Source organism: Salmo trutta, chromosome 13 (assembly GCF_901001165.1).
Source record: "Salmo trutta chromosome 13, fSalTru1.1, whole genome shotgun sequence".
In the NCBI taxonomy this organism is placed as follows: Eukaryota; Metazoa; Chordata; class Actinopteri; order Salmoniformes; family Salmonidae; genus Salmo; species Salmo trutta.
The window spans coordinates 63,817,511-63,831,849 of NC_042969.1; the positions used below are offsets into that span (position 1 = coordinate 63,817,511).

At 43.9% G+C, this 14,339-nt stretch overlaps 1 protein-coding gene across 4 annotated transcripts in view; it reads right to left on the reverse strand.

Annotated features, from left to right (window-relative positions):
- LOC115206291 (LIM domain kinase 1) overlaps positions 1-14,339 on the reverse strand; it is a 75,557-nt gene that overhangs the window by 32,087 nt on the left and 29,131 nt on the right. For all 4 annotated transcript variants that reach the window (XM_029773076.1, XM_029773078.1, XM_029773077.1 and 1 more), the window contains one exon: positions 6,995-7,133. In XM_029773076.1, the coding sequence (XP_029628936.1) occupies positions 6,995-7,133 (139 nt within the window). The remainder of the gene's footprint in view (positions 1-6,994; positions 7,134-14,339) is intronic.

Genomic DNA, 14,339 nt, shown 5'->3' on the forward strand with positions numbered 1-14,339 from the left:
TATTTCTGTTGAGAGTTTTTTTTCAGACCCAGAGATCATGTAATGAGAGGTGGTGGCATCATGTAACGGAGAAACTTAGCAGGCTCAATGTGAAATCAACCAGGCTCAAATGTTCTCATCTTTAACATATTTCTCAATATCACCCTTATTTTAACCCAGGGCCCAAACATCTCACATATTATCTATGTGTTCTGTATTTTTTTTTTAAATTGTTTTAAAAATTGGTCTAAATGCATTCTATTCATTGACAAATTCAATTGGGGATCATCAGCATGCATATATCTTGAACCAAATACAAAACATTTCATTTTAGAAATGTTCAATGCCAATTTGTTCATATGAACCCACTCAGACACCATTCTTAGTCCACTGCTCAGTAGGGTTGCAAAGGGTCGTAAACGTTCTGCTAAATTTCCAGACATTTTCCGGACATTTTCCATGGGAAGTTAAGCCCGGGAATTTTGGGAATTTTGCTTAAATTCATCAAAAAAGTTAGCTTATAACAGTGAACCTTTTTGTGGGATACACATAAGGCAATTCTCGGTCTTGTGGCATATTTTGGTTAAACTATCCCCAATTCAATGGAATTGCAACCCTCTGCACGCACAGTGCATTCTTCCATCACATGTGCAGTGCACTCTTCCATCACATGTACAGCTGATTCTCCAGATTTGCACACTAATGAGAAGCTTTTGAGCCCACACTACTACACTGTCTGAGCCAAGGACTACATGCTTTCTGGTAAGTTTTGATTACAATACTGGGTGGGGTGAATATATTTTATATGACATACATGATTTGTTGTTAAACTAGTAAATAGTAGCCTACAGCAAAGTGTGTTTAAATCATTTCTAACTTGTTAACAATTTCTGCTAGTTAGTTTTTGCTACCATGTGGGTTTTAGCTTGCTTGAACCTGTAAACTGAGGTGTGTTAATTCACCTGTTTCCATACATGTTTCATTTTAAAACATTTATCTTACAAAGGAGTTGTTTAATCTAACTGCTTAACTATTTATCTGTACATGGAATTGTATGGTTTTTTAAAAACTTTTTCCCCCTAATCTTTACAGGAAAATGCCACGGGCACTATCTGATGCGTGGAGACATTTCACCGAAAAGCTGTGTACATTTGCAAATACTGTGCCAAATCATATGTGAAGAATGCAACAAGGTGCAGAATCATCTGGCCAAGTTACCTCTGCACTCACAACAAGCAACCTCTGACAAAAGCCCCTCTACCTCTATTCAAGGTGAAAATGATGAATCAGACACCTTATCGATAGCAACAGCTCATGGTCCTCCAGAAGTTTTTTTGACTCAATGGAGGAACGTAGTCAGAAATGCTGATGAATGTCTTGCTCGAGATGTGTATGCAACTGGTTTACCTCTGACGCTCGCAGGCAATGTGTATTGGAAGAGATTTCTGAAAGTTCTTCGCCCAGCATACACTCCTCCAACCAGACATGCTTTATCTACTCATTTGCTGGATGCAGAGTTCAACAGAGTTCAAGTGAAGGTCAAGCAAATCATAGAGAAAGCAGTTTACAATAGTTTTCCTATTATATTCGATGATTGGGTTAACGCAATCATCTCTGATGGGTGGTCAAATGTTCGTGGGCAAGGAATAATTAACTACATCATCTCCACCCCTCAACCAGTATTCTACAAAAGCACAGACATGGGACAACAGACACACCGGTCTCTACATTGCAAATGAGTCATCAATGACCTTGGACCACAGAAGGTATTGGCACTGGTGACAGACAATGCTGCGAACATGAAGACTGCTTGGTCTAAACTGGAGGAATCCTGCCTTCTAGGCAGAGTTGCAAAGAAAAAGCCATATCTCAGACAGGCCAATAAAAAGAAAAGATTAAGATGGGCAAAAGAATACAGACACTGGACAGAGGAACTCTGCCTTGAAGGCCAGCATCCCGGAGTCGCCTCTTCACTGTTGACGTTGAGACTGGTGTTTTGCGGGTACTATTTAATGAAGCTGCCAGTTGAGTACTTGTGAGGTGTCGGTTTCTCAAACTAGACACTTTAATGTACTTGTCCTCTTGCTCAGTTGTGCACCGGGGCCTAACACTCCTCTTTCTATTCTGGTTAGAGCCAGTTTGTGCTGTTATGTGAAGGGAGTAGTACACAACGTTGTACAAGATCTTCAGTTTCTTGGCAATTTCTCGCATGGAATAGCTTTAATTTCTCAGAACAAGAATAGACTGACGAGTTTCAGAAGAAAGGTCTTTGTTTCTGGCCATTTTGTGTCTGTAATCGAATCCACAAATGCTCATGCTCCAGATACTTAACTAGTCTAAATAAGATCAGTTTTATTGCTTCTTTAAATCAGCACAACAGTTTTCAGCTGTGCCAATACAATTGCAAAAGTGTTTTCTAATGAACAATTAGCCTTTTAAAATTATAAACTTGGATTAGCTAAAACAATGTACCATTGGAAAGTAGATTACCTTAGGCCTTTGGTATTTTAGTTTTCCTAGTGAGTGCAACCAAGTTATGATCACTGCAACCTAGTGCCACTGATACAGCTTTAGAACAATGTTCAGCCAAGTTAGTAAAAATAAGATCGATACAAGTTGATGATGTGATACCGGACTTATTAGTGAACATTCTGGTTGGTAACGTCACAACTTGGGTCAGGTTACAGAAATAGAAGTTTATTTGTCATTGGACAGTTGGTGTTCAAAAAAATCTATATTCATACCCCCCCCCCCAAAAAAATGATTTCCCTATTTTCATCAGATACCTTATCCAACATTTCACAAATTACATCAAGATATTTCACATCAGCATTAGGTGGCTAATAGCAGCAACCAACTAGTATAGGTTTCAAATGTGGTCAATGCACCTGTACCCATAGCGCCTCTAATCCATTTAACATTAAGTCCTTACATTGTTTTGCTGGAATAGGACTCTGGATCTAAACTGCAACTCCACCCACACATCTATTTCTGTCCCTCCTGAACAAATTGTATCCATGTATATAGATCTCAGCATCCTCAAAAGAAGGGTCCAAGTGAGTCTCTGATATTGCCAATAGATGAATATTGTTTGATGCGCTAGACAGCATATTTCATGAATGTTGTTCCTTAAACTGCATATAGTCAAGTGAGCAATTAACAGACCTTTCTTTGGTAGATTTACAGTATTTATATGTCCAAACATGAATCAGCAGTTGGAATCTGAGAGAGAGATATGCTATGTCAACTCCTTCTCTTGCAGCCTTCATTGCTGGTATTAGTTCCTTTCTTCTTTGACAGACTGCCTCTGAGATGATGAAGATGAAGGACCATTTAAGGCATTTGGCTTTTTCAAGGACTGCAAGCTTATCCTTGAACCTGAGGAATGTCACTACAGTTGGCCTTGGCTTCCCAGACAGGTGAGCACATTCAAGTTCAACATGCTGATCCAATTGTAGCTCCTCAGAAAACAGCTTTCGAACTTTGTCCTCTGATTCAGCCCATGTCTCACTTTGGCTCTCCTGGATACCATCTGTTACAAGATGATTTCTCCTGAATTGTCCATCCAGGTAATCAGCCTTCCCAGACATGTTCTGGAGGCCCTCCCTGACTGTGGGGATTTCATTCCGCATAGAGGAACAGTTTCTGGAAAGTGTATCCTGTGTGGTCTTCAATACATCCACATCCTTCTGTGTGAACTGAAGGCTTGTTTTAATGTCTTGTATATCTTTAGTAAGGTCGTCCAGCCGTTTGTTGGTAGACTCCATGATCATTTGTACGAAGCTTTTAAAGTTATTTTCCCGCTGAAGTATAATTTCCTTATAGAAAACATTCTACTTCTTCAAGAGTTCGCGTACCTACCCAGCAGAGATGTGATCCTTGTCTTTTTTCAGAGGCATGACAGTACTAATAGTAGGACGAGTCCTCTATTCACTACGTGAAATGAGAGACGCCGGGCAGTAGAAACCTCTGGAAATCAGTAGTCCTAAAACCGAGACAAATAGAAGTGCGGCCCTAGCCACAAGGGCTAACCGCTTAGCGTGCTTGGTATTCGGCAATAGTAGACCAGGTTGCCTAGCTTGATAGCTAGCAGCTAGGCTAGCTGCTTCAGCAATGTAGTACCACCTTGTTTGAGCACGGATCCTGGGACATATATCAGTGGTCCCAGCGTTAACACGAACTGCGTCCCAGGATCCAGATATGAATAGGAAAACTATTGTAAACTATTATTATCTAAATAGGTAGTTTGTATTATAGTGAAACAAACCGAGTCTCTAGTCTTGTACTGTGCGTGTTGATGTTACACATGTAACAACACCAACTGTGGAATAAGTCAAGGGCAATGAATACTTTCTGAAGGCACTGAAGCCTATAGTTTAGGCCTACTCTACGTGCTCAGCCATGCATTGAACGGTCTTTTTTGCAAACAGTGATTGAGTTATATTATTAGCCTAAATTATGACTATCCAATCTAGTCATCACATTAGGAAATCTTACATAAGTCTGCAAAAGTGATGATGCATGGAATGCTTTATTATAAAAGTGCATTTTTATGGTGAAAATTAGCTTCCCCAAACTTGACACTCATGTGTCGCCTATGCCGCCTGCCTATGGCTGATTTGCAATACAAAATACCTATTTCCATTTCTATCTGTCTGCGTGGGCAACCCTTATTGCATACTGAACAAAACATAGCTCAAAACAAAGATTAAGTCACTGCAATATTTCACCCATTTCTATATACTAAAGAGAAAAACCAGGTGAAATCCCACTTCAAATGGCATGATGGTAATATACCACATTTCAAAGTGTGACATGCTACTGGGGAGAATGTAAATGGTTACCTCATAATTAACATTATTTCTCACAGGCTACACTCACGTTTTTATCTGCTCTTTATGCAAAGCAGACAGGCGTGTCTTTTTCACAATGTAGACTTTGACATATTTCCAAGTACTCTTGGCGGAAGCTTTAATATTATCTGTCTGGTTGCTGACCCCTGCTCTAGTGACTAGAAAAGTTATTAAATCAATTTCAGACCAACCCAACACCCCTTATCAGAGATGGGAAAATCATAGAGTATGTCCACCCTCCACTGACCCACGTCCTTTCACCAACTCTCCTCTGACTGTTCTCTTTACTTAAACAACAGTTAATGACTCTCCCTGGAAAGCTAACAGGGATGTGTAAAGCATACGGTATAATTACAGGTACTGTAAAGTGGAGACCAGTGTTTGTGTGGATGTGGTTGAGGAAACCATATCCGACAGACCGCAACAGGAGTGTCATATCAAGTCTGTGGCTGATTAGAGAGATTGACTGGTGAAGACAGAGAGGAGAGGGATACCTAGTACTGTAGTCAGGAGAATCTAGTTACAGTGAGGGAAAAAAGTATTTGATCCCCTGCTGATTTTGTACGTTTGCCCACTGACAAAGAAATGATCAGTCTATAATTTTAATGGTAGGTTTATTTGAACAGTGAGAGACAGAATAACATAAAAAAATCCAGAAAAACGCATGTCAAAAATGTTATAAATTGATTTGCATTTTAATGAGGGAAATAAGTATTTGACCCCTCTGCAAAACATGAATTAGTACTTGGTGGCAAAACGCTTGTTGGCAATCACATAGGTCAGACGTTTCTTGTAGTTGGCCACCAGGTTTGCACACATCGCAGGAGGGATTTTGTCCCACTCCTCTTTGCAGATCTTCTCCAAGTCATTAAGGTTTCGAGGCTGACGTTTGGCAACTCAAACCTTCAGCTCCCTCCACAGATTTTCTAAGGGATTAAGGTCTGGAGACTGGCTAGGCCACTCCAGGACCTTAATGTGCTTCTTCTTGAGCCACTCCTTTGTTGCCTTGGCCGTGTGTTTTGGGTCATTGTCATGCTGGAATACCCATCCACGACCCATTTTCAATGCCCTGGCTGAGGGAAGGAGGTTCTCACCCAAGATTTGACGGTACATGGCCCCGTCCATCGTCCTTTTGATGCGGTGAAGTTGTCCTGTCCCCTTAGCAGAAAAACACCCCCAAAGCATAATGTTTCCACCTCCATGTTTGACGGTGGGGATGGTGTTCTTGGGGTCATAGGCAGCATTCCTCCTCCTCCAAACACGGCGAGTTGAGTTGATGCCAAAGAGCTCCATTTTGGTCTCATCTGACCACAACACTTTCACCCAGTTGTCCTCTGAATCATTCAGATGTTGATTGGCAAACTTCAGATGGGAATGTATATGTGCTTTCTTGAGCAGGGGGACCTTACAGGCGCTGCAGGATTTCAGTCCTTCACCGCGTAGTGTGTTACCAATTGTTTTCTTGGTGACTATGGTCCCAGCTGCCTTGAGATCATTGACAAGATCCTCCCGTGTAGTTCTGGGCTGATTCCTCACCATTCTCATGATCATTGCAACTCCACGAGGTGAGATCTTGCATGGAGCCCCATGCCGAGGTAGATTGACAGTTCTTTTGTGTTTTTTCCATTTGCGAATAATCGCACCAACTGTTGTCACCTTCTCACCAAGCTGCTTGGCGATGGTCTTGTAGCCCATTCCAGCCTTGTGTAGGTCTACAATCTTGTCTCTGACATCCTTGGAGAGCTCTTTGGTCTTGGCCATGGTGGAGAGTTTGGAATCTGATTGATTGATCGCTTCTGTGGACAGGTGTCTTTTATACAGGTAACAAACTGAGATTAGGAGCACTCCCTTTAAGAGTGTGCTCCTAATCTCAGCTCGTTACCTGTATAAAAGACACCTGGGAGCCAGAAATCTTTCTGATTGAGAGGGGGTCAAATACTTATTTCCCTCATTAAAATGCAAATCAATTCATAACATTTTTGACATGCGTTTTTCAGGATTTTTTTGTTGTTATTCTGTCTCTCACTGTTCAAATAAACCTACCATTAAAATTATAGACTGATCATTTCTTTGTCAGTGGGCAAACGTACAAAATCAGCAGGGGATCAAATACTTTTTTCCCCTCACTGTACTGTGCTGTTTGTGGCGGAAGACTATCTTACCATGATCAGGCCGGTTGTGATGGGGTCGTTGCATCCATGGCACAGCTCTCCGAACTTAGCCCAGTAATCCTTCTTGCAGAAGAGCCGGCCCTCCTTCTGATAGTACCAGTGGGACAGGGAGGCACTGCACTGACAGCATCTGAACAAGGAGAGCAAGAGGAATTATGTGCATGTTTGTAAGTTTATTAGGCAGGGCTGACTTCATAAAACTGGCTAGGTCTTTGAAACCAGTACTGGCCCAGGTTGACGTCTTGTCGGTGCTGAAGAGTAGAAAATCCCAGCACTAAAGCTTCTTGGTTGATCACACACAGTCATCTACGGATAGCACTTATAATTGTTAGCTTGAAAATGCCTTTCAAAGTTCTTTCCTCGTTGCACCAAACCTGGCAGTGCTGGATTTGGCCTCCCCCTCTGCACAACATTTAACTTCTCATTGAAAGTTAGTCTTGAAAATGACTATGCTAACAAATTAGCCACCACATCCTCCTCAATAACACCTGCTACAGTTGCCACCATTGTCACATAGACTACAACAAAAGCATGGGAAAACTAGCCTACTGCTCACTATTGGCTCATCAGTAGTGACATGTCTAGGCCTTCATGTTTTTTTCCCAAATGGTCCCACCCATTGCACCCAAATGTGATTGGTTCATTCACCTGTCACTCCAAATTTCTGAAGGCCTATCCAATGGCTGGCTGAGCTAGCTAGATTTTACTACCCAGGGAAAGTATTCTCTTTCCAACACAAACTGAAGAGATGAAATCAGAAGATCACAAAAATTATTCAAAAGATTAAGTTAAAATTAAAGCAACATTGTTTTTAAAAGAACTTATCTGAAGGCCTAGAAGGCCCTCAGGGTCCCCCACTGATTAGAGCCCATCAATGGGCTAAACCACTGACATGTGTCTTACTGAAGGTAATGCAACAGATAATGCATCAGAAAGTGATGAAAGTTACATTTCCTTAACCACTAAGACTAAAGCAACACTCCCACATACATTAAGTGTTAGACCAAAGTGAGATCACAGATAAACCCAACAATGTGACTAGGTCTTGAAATAACAAGGATGTGATGACAGACACCTACACATGTCAATGCTGTCCAAACACAACATCCAACTATAACATGGTTGTTAATCCAGTGGCTTTTGAGCCACACTAGTTTCTCACACACACACACACACACACACACACACACACACACACACACACACACACACACACACACACGGGAATGCCAAGGTAAACATTACATCACCATTATAATGTCTACTACAATTGAAAAGTGATTTTATACATTCCAATAACATTTGATTTAGAATAAAACATCTTAGATATATAACCACATGTATAAACCGTGTGGTTCAAGCCCTGAATGCTGATTGGCTGACAGCCGTAGTATATAAGACCGTATACCATGGGTATGACAAAGCATTTATTTTTACTGTTCTAATTACGTTGGTAACCAATTTATAATATTAATAAGGCACCTCGGGGGTTTGTGGTATATGGCCAATATACTACGGCTAAGGGCTGTATTCCAGGCCCTTAGCCATTGTTTATTGGCCATATACCACACCCCCCTGGGCCTTATTGCTTAATTATATCATAGACATAAGTGGCTATCTGCATGTGGAGATCTTAAGGAATGGACCTACCGCTGTCAGTAACAGTACATTAAGAGAACTGATAGTGAGATATCTCTCACTGGGAGAGAAGAGGAGAGAACAGGACAGAGCTGAATGATTGGGTAGTGATGTCAGGCAGATAGAGATCATTGGCTGATAGACAGGGTGAGTACTGAGGAGTGAAGGGGAGAGGAGATGACAACACAGACAACAACACACAGTCACTAATCACAGAGACACACACCAGAGGCTGATGTTAGGCACTATAGGTGGACGGTATCAAATACATACAACACTGTTCCATTGATTCCATTCCAGTCATTACTATGAGCCCATCCTCCTATAGCTCCTCCCATCAGACTCCTCTGACAAATTGACACACACACACACACGTCCATCAGCCTTCCTGGTCCCTTGTCTCCTCTCTGGCCTTCCTCCACCAAACAGCCAGGGATCAATAGGAACAGACCTGGGGGAGTCAGGGGGAGTGTTGGTCATCAATCCCCATCTGCTGCCTCTCTGCTGGGCTACAGTACATCCAGACCAGAGGCCTAGGAGGGGAAAGGAGATGGGGCAGTGGGGTAAGGGTATGGGGTGTAATGTTAACAGATGAATCTTAGGGGCCTGGGGACTGTGGGGAGGGAGGCCTAGGGAGAGGGAAATGGGAACGGTACCAGAAGGGGAGTGAGGATGAGGGTATTGGGGTAAGGTAGAGGATGATAGGGGGAAAGTGAGTAGAACATATTGAGCAGGCACTGGAGTGGACAGATCAATTCCCATGGGTTTCTGCGGTTATCATCAGTCTTCTTTAAGTCTATCCAGGACACACATGCATGCACCCCTGCAGAAACACACACAGACACTCAATATACACACTGAATTGCACACACAGTGAACATGTGAGTGTAACGGTCAAAGATAGAGCTCCCACTACTAGACCCTGATCCTGCTGCATGCAGTATGCTGAGCATGTGGTGTGACGACAGGAGGCAGAAATGGGTCAAGGGTAGTCAGAGGACAATCACAGCCACATTACTCTACCTAGTCAGCAGTCCCGTCTTCCAGCTACACCTCCCCCTCTCTACTGCAGTGTCCCTGCAGCCTCCTGCAGTCAAAGTCATACCTGGGCCTTCTCTACACACACAGACATATCAGTACACAAAGGGCTTCAACGCTATCGAGCTAAATCCAAGCTGGTCACCTTATCAGGGAAGGGCATGTAGCACTGAATTGTACTGTAGCATAACTGTAGCAGTACACCATATGAATATGTTACCCACAGTAGCAGGCAATAGTAGTAGGATTACATGCGAGTAAACGTGTGAGTGTATGTGTTTGTGGGATACCCTTTGGATTTGTGCCTGTGTGTGTGTGCACACGCCCATGCCTGTGTGTGTGTGTGCGCGTGCGTGCGTGTTTGCATTACAGGGGGCACATAAGAGGATTAACTGTTTGAAAGACCCAGAGGGAGACTCTCTAACCCATTGTTCCAAATACCCTGCTGGATGACTAAAAGCTTGCCCTGAGTTCAGTACTACTACTTCTTATAAACCAGGGGCGCAACTGTGGTTTTAGAAGTGGGGGGGACATACACAACATGACCAAAAGTATGGACATCTCATTCCAAAATAATGGGCATTAATATGTCCCCCTTTGCTGTAACAGTGCATTCGAAAAGTTTTCAGACCCCTAGACTTTTTTCACATTTTGTTCCATTACAACCTTATTTTAAAATTGATTTAAAAAATATTTTCCTTATCAATCAACACACAATACCCCATAACGACAAAGCAAAAACAGGTTTTTAGAAATGTTAGCAAATGTATAATAAATAAATACATGAAGTATCACATTTACATAAGTATTCAGACCCTTTAATCAGTACTTTGTTGAAGCACCTTTGGCAGCGATTACAGCCTTGTGTCTTTTTGACGCAAACAAGCTTGGCACACCTGTATTTGGGGAGTTTCTCCCATTCCTCTCTACAGATCCTCTCAAGCTCTGGTTCCAAACTTCTTCCATTTAAGAATGATAGAGGCCACTGGGTTCTTGAGGACCTTCAATGCTGCAAACATTTTTTTGGTAACCTTTCCCAGATTTGTGACTCAGCATCCTGTGACCTCAATTCCTTTGATCTCATGGCTTGGTTTTTGCTCTGACATGCACTGTCAACTGTGGGACTTATATAGACAGGTGTTGGCCTTTCCAAATCATGTCCAATCAATGGAATTTACCACAGGTGGACTCCAATCTAGTTGTAGAAACATCTCAAGGATGATCAATGGAAACAGTATGCACCTGAGCTCAACTTCGAGTCTCATAGCAAAGGGTCTGAATACTTATGTAAATAAGGTATTTCTGTTTTTTCTTTGTAATACATTGGCAAAAATGTCAAAAAACCTGTTTTCGCTTTGTCATTAAGGGGTATTGTGTGTAGATTGCTGAGGAAAATGTTTTATTTAATCCATTTTAGAATAATGCTGTAACGTAACAAAATGTAGAAAATGTTAAGGGGTCTGAATACTTCCCGAAGGCACTGTATAACAGCCTCCACTCTTCTGGTAAGGCTTTCCACTAGATGTTGGAACATTGCTGCGGGGACTTGCTTCCATTCAGCCACAAGAGCATTAGTGAGGTCGGGCACTTATGTTGGCCGATTAGGTCCGGCTTGCAGTCGGCGTTCCAATTCTCGTGCAGGCCAGTCAAGTTCTTCTATACCAATCTCAACACACCATTTCTGTATGGACCTCGCTTTGTGCACAGGGGCATTGTCATGCTGAAACAGGAAAGGTCCTTCCCCAAAATGTGGCCACAAAGTTGGAAGCACAGAATTGTCTAGAACGTCATTGTATGCTGTAGTGTTAAGGTTTCCCTTCACTGGAACTAAGGGGCCTAGCCCGAACCATGAAAAACAGCCTCAGACCATTATTCCTCATCCACCAAACTTTACAATTGGCACTATGCATTGGGGCAGGTAGCGTTCTCCTGGTATCGGCCAAACACAGATTCGTCCATCGGACTGCCAGATGGTGAAGCGTAATTCATCACTCCAGAGAACGCGTTTCCACTGATCCAGAGTCCAATGGCGGTGAGCTTTACACCACTCCAGCCGATGCTTGGCATTGCACATGGTGATCTTAGGCTTGTGTCCGGCTGCTCGGCCATGGTAACCCATTTCATGAAGTTTCCAACTAACAGTTCTTGTGCTGACATTGCTTCCAGAGGCAGTTTGGAACTCGGTAGTGAGTGTTGCAACTGAGGACAGAGGATTCTGTGAGCTTGTGTGGCATACCACTTCGCGGCTGAGCCGTTGTTGCTTCTAGACATTTCCACTTCACAATAACAGCACTTACAGTTAACCGGGGAAGCTCTAGCAGGACAGAAATTTGACGCACTGACTTGTTGGGAAGGTGGCATCATATGACCGTGCCATATTGAAAGTCACTGAGCTCTTCAGTAAGGCCATTGTACTGACAATGTTTCTCTATGGAGATTGCATGGCTGTGTGATCGATTTTAAAACACTTGTCAGCAACGGGTGTTGCTGAAATAGCCAAATCCCCTAACTTAAAAGGGGTGTTCACATACACTATATATACACAAAAGTATCTACATGTTGAACATGAACAGGCTGAACTGGCCCAGTGGCCCACCATCTACCACAGAGAAAACACAATGGTAAATATAGATGGGATAACGTAGATGAGTAATGCATAATGGTCTGTGGTGAAGACCAGAATGAGATTAAGGGCTGCATGTCAGATACACATAACCAAAATATTCGGAGACAAAATTATGATCTGAACCAAAGGAATGGTTACAGAGAAAAGTGTTTACTGGATATGATACTGATATGAACTACAAGGCAGACCTCATATCTATTCATATCAAATGGTCATGCTTTTGTCTTGCCCACGCATCACAGGGTTAGCTAAGTGCAGGGTTCGCTGAAAGCATTGAGAGAGAGAAAAGAGATAAGAGAAAAGAGAGGAGGGAGGACATGCTGTTGGAAGCGTAAGGGTGGAGTTAAGCAGAGGAGATGAGAGAGAAAAGAGGTTTAGCTCTGCTGAAAGAGATAGAAGGAAAGGATATGTCGGGACAGGGATAAGAGGCGCAATGCTTAAAGGACGTAGAGAAAGAGGACAGTAGAGGCAGGGAGATGAGCTATGCCAAAAGGATGGAAGGAAAGGGATAGATGGGTTTTTACTTGATGATATGAGATTTGAGTGACAGGTCCCCAGGGCTCTGTCATCAGGGTCGGAGGGTAGAGAGAGAGAGAGAGAAAGAGAGAGAGAGAGAGAGAGAGAGAGAGAGAGAGAGAGAGAGAGAGAGAGAGAGAGAGAGGGTGGGAGAGAGAGAGAGGCACTGAAAGGAGGGATGAGCTGAGGGATAAGTGGAAGGATGGAAAGAGAGATGAACAGGAGGCTGACAAATGACTGTTCCACAAGCAAACAGACAAGCAACTAGGAAAGATCCCAGATTCTGAGATGCCAGACACCCAGCTGCAACCACCTAGGAGAATAGAAACATCCAAAGAAGGGGGAGAGGAGAGGTGGGCCACAAAATCTGGAGACCCCTCTTTCACCCCTCTATTCCCAAATGGAATCAGCCAAAGTGCCTTGTAATAAAATGTATTAATTAAATTAAATTAATTATCCTTGACCCCCCCAGAACCGGCTAATACCCCAGTACGCACTGGAAGGGAGGAGGTTAGTGGAGGAGTGGCCGCAGAAACCTACCCACATCCTGGTTTACTCTCTCCACCTGCCCGTTACTCTCAGGGTGAAAACCTGAGGTGAGGCTGACCGAAACCCCCAGACGTTCCATGAACGCTCTCCAGACCCTGGACGTGAACTGGGAACCCTGATCAGAGACTATGTCCTCAGGCACCCTGTAGTGCCGGAAGACGTGAGGAGACCGGGCAATGGGAGGAGACGGCAGGACTTAGAAAACCGATCCACAACGACCAGGATCATGGTGTTGCCCTGTGAGGGAGGAAGATCCGTCAAGAAGTCCACCGACAGGTGCGACCACGGCTGTTGTGGAACGGGTAGGGGTTGTAACTTTCCACTGGGCAGGTGCCTGGGAGCCTTGCACTGGGTGCACACCAAGCAGGAGGAAACATAAACCCTCACGTCCTTGGCCAAGGTGGACCACCAGTACTTCCCACTAAGGCAACGCACCGTCCGACCGATGCCAGGATGACCAGAGGAGGGTGACGTGTGGGCCCAATAGATCAGACGGTCGCGGACAGCAGACGGAACGTACATGCACCCAGCTGGACACTGGGGGGGGGGGGGGGGGAGTGGGCTCTGTGCGTAACACCCGCTCGATGTCCGCGTCCAGCTCCCACACCACTGGTGCCATCAGGCAAGAGGCCGGAAGTATGGGAGTGTGATCCATGGACCGCTCCTCTGTGTCATACATCCGGGACAGTGCGTCTGCCTTAGCGTTCTGGGAACCTGGTCTGTAGGACAGAGTGAAAACAAAACGGGTAAAGAACATGGCCCACCTTGCCTGGCGAGGGTTCAGTCTCCTCGCCGCCCGGATGTACTCCAGATTGCGGTGGTCAGTCCAGATGAGGAAAGAGTGTTTAGCCCCCTCAAGCCAATGTCTCCACACCTTCAGAGCCTTGACAACAGCCAACAGCTCCCGGTCCCCCACATCATAGTTTCGCTCCGCCGGGCTGAGCTTCTTCGAAAAGAAAGCACAGGGGC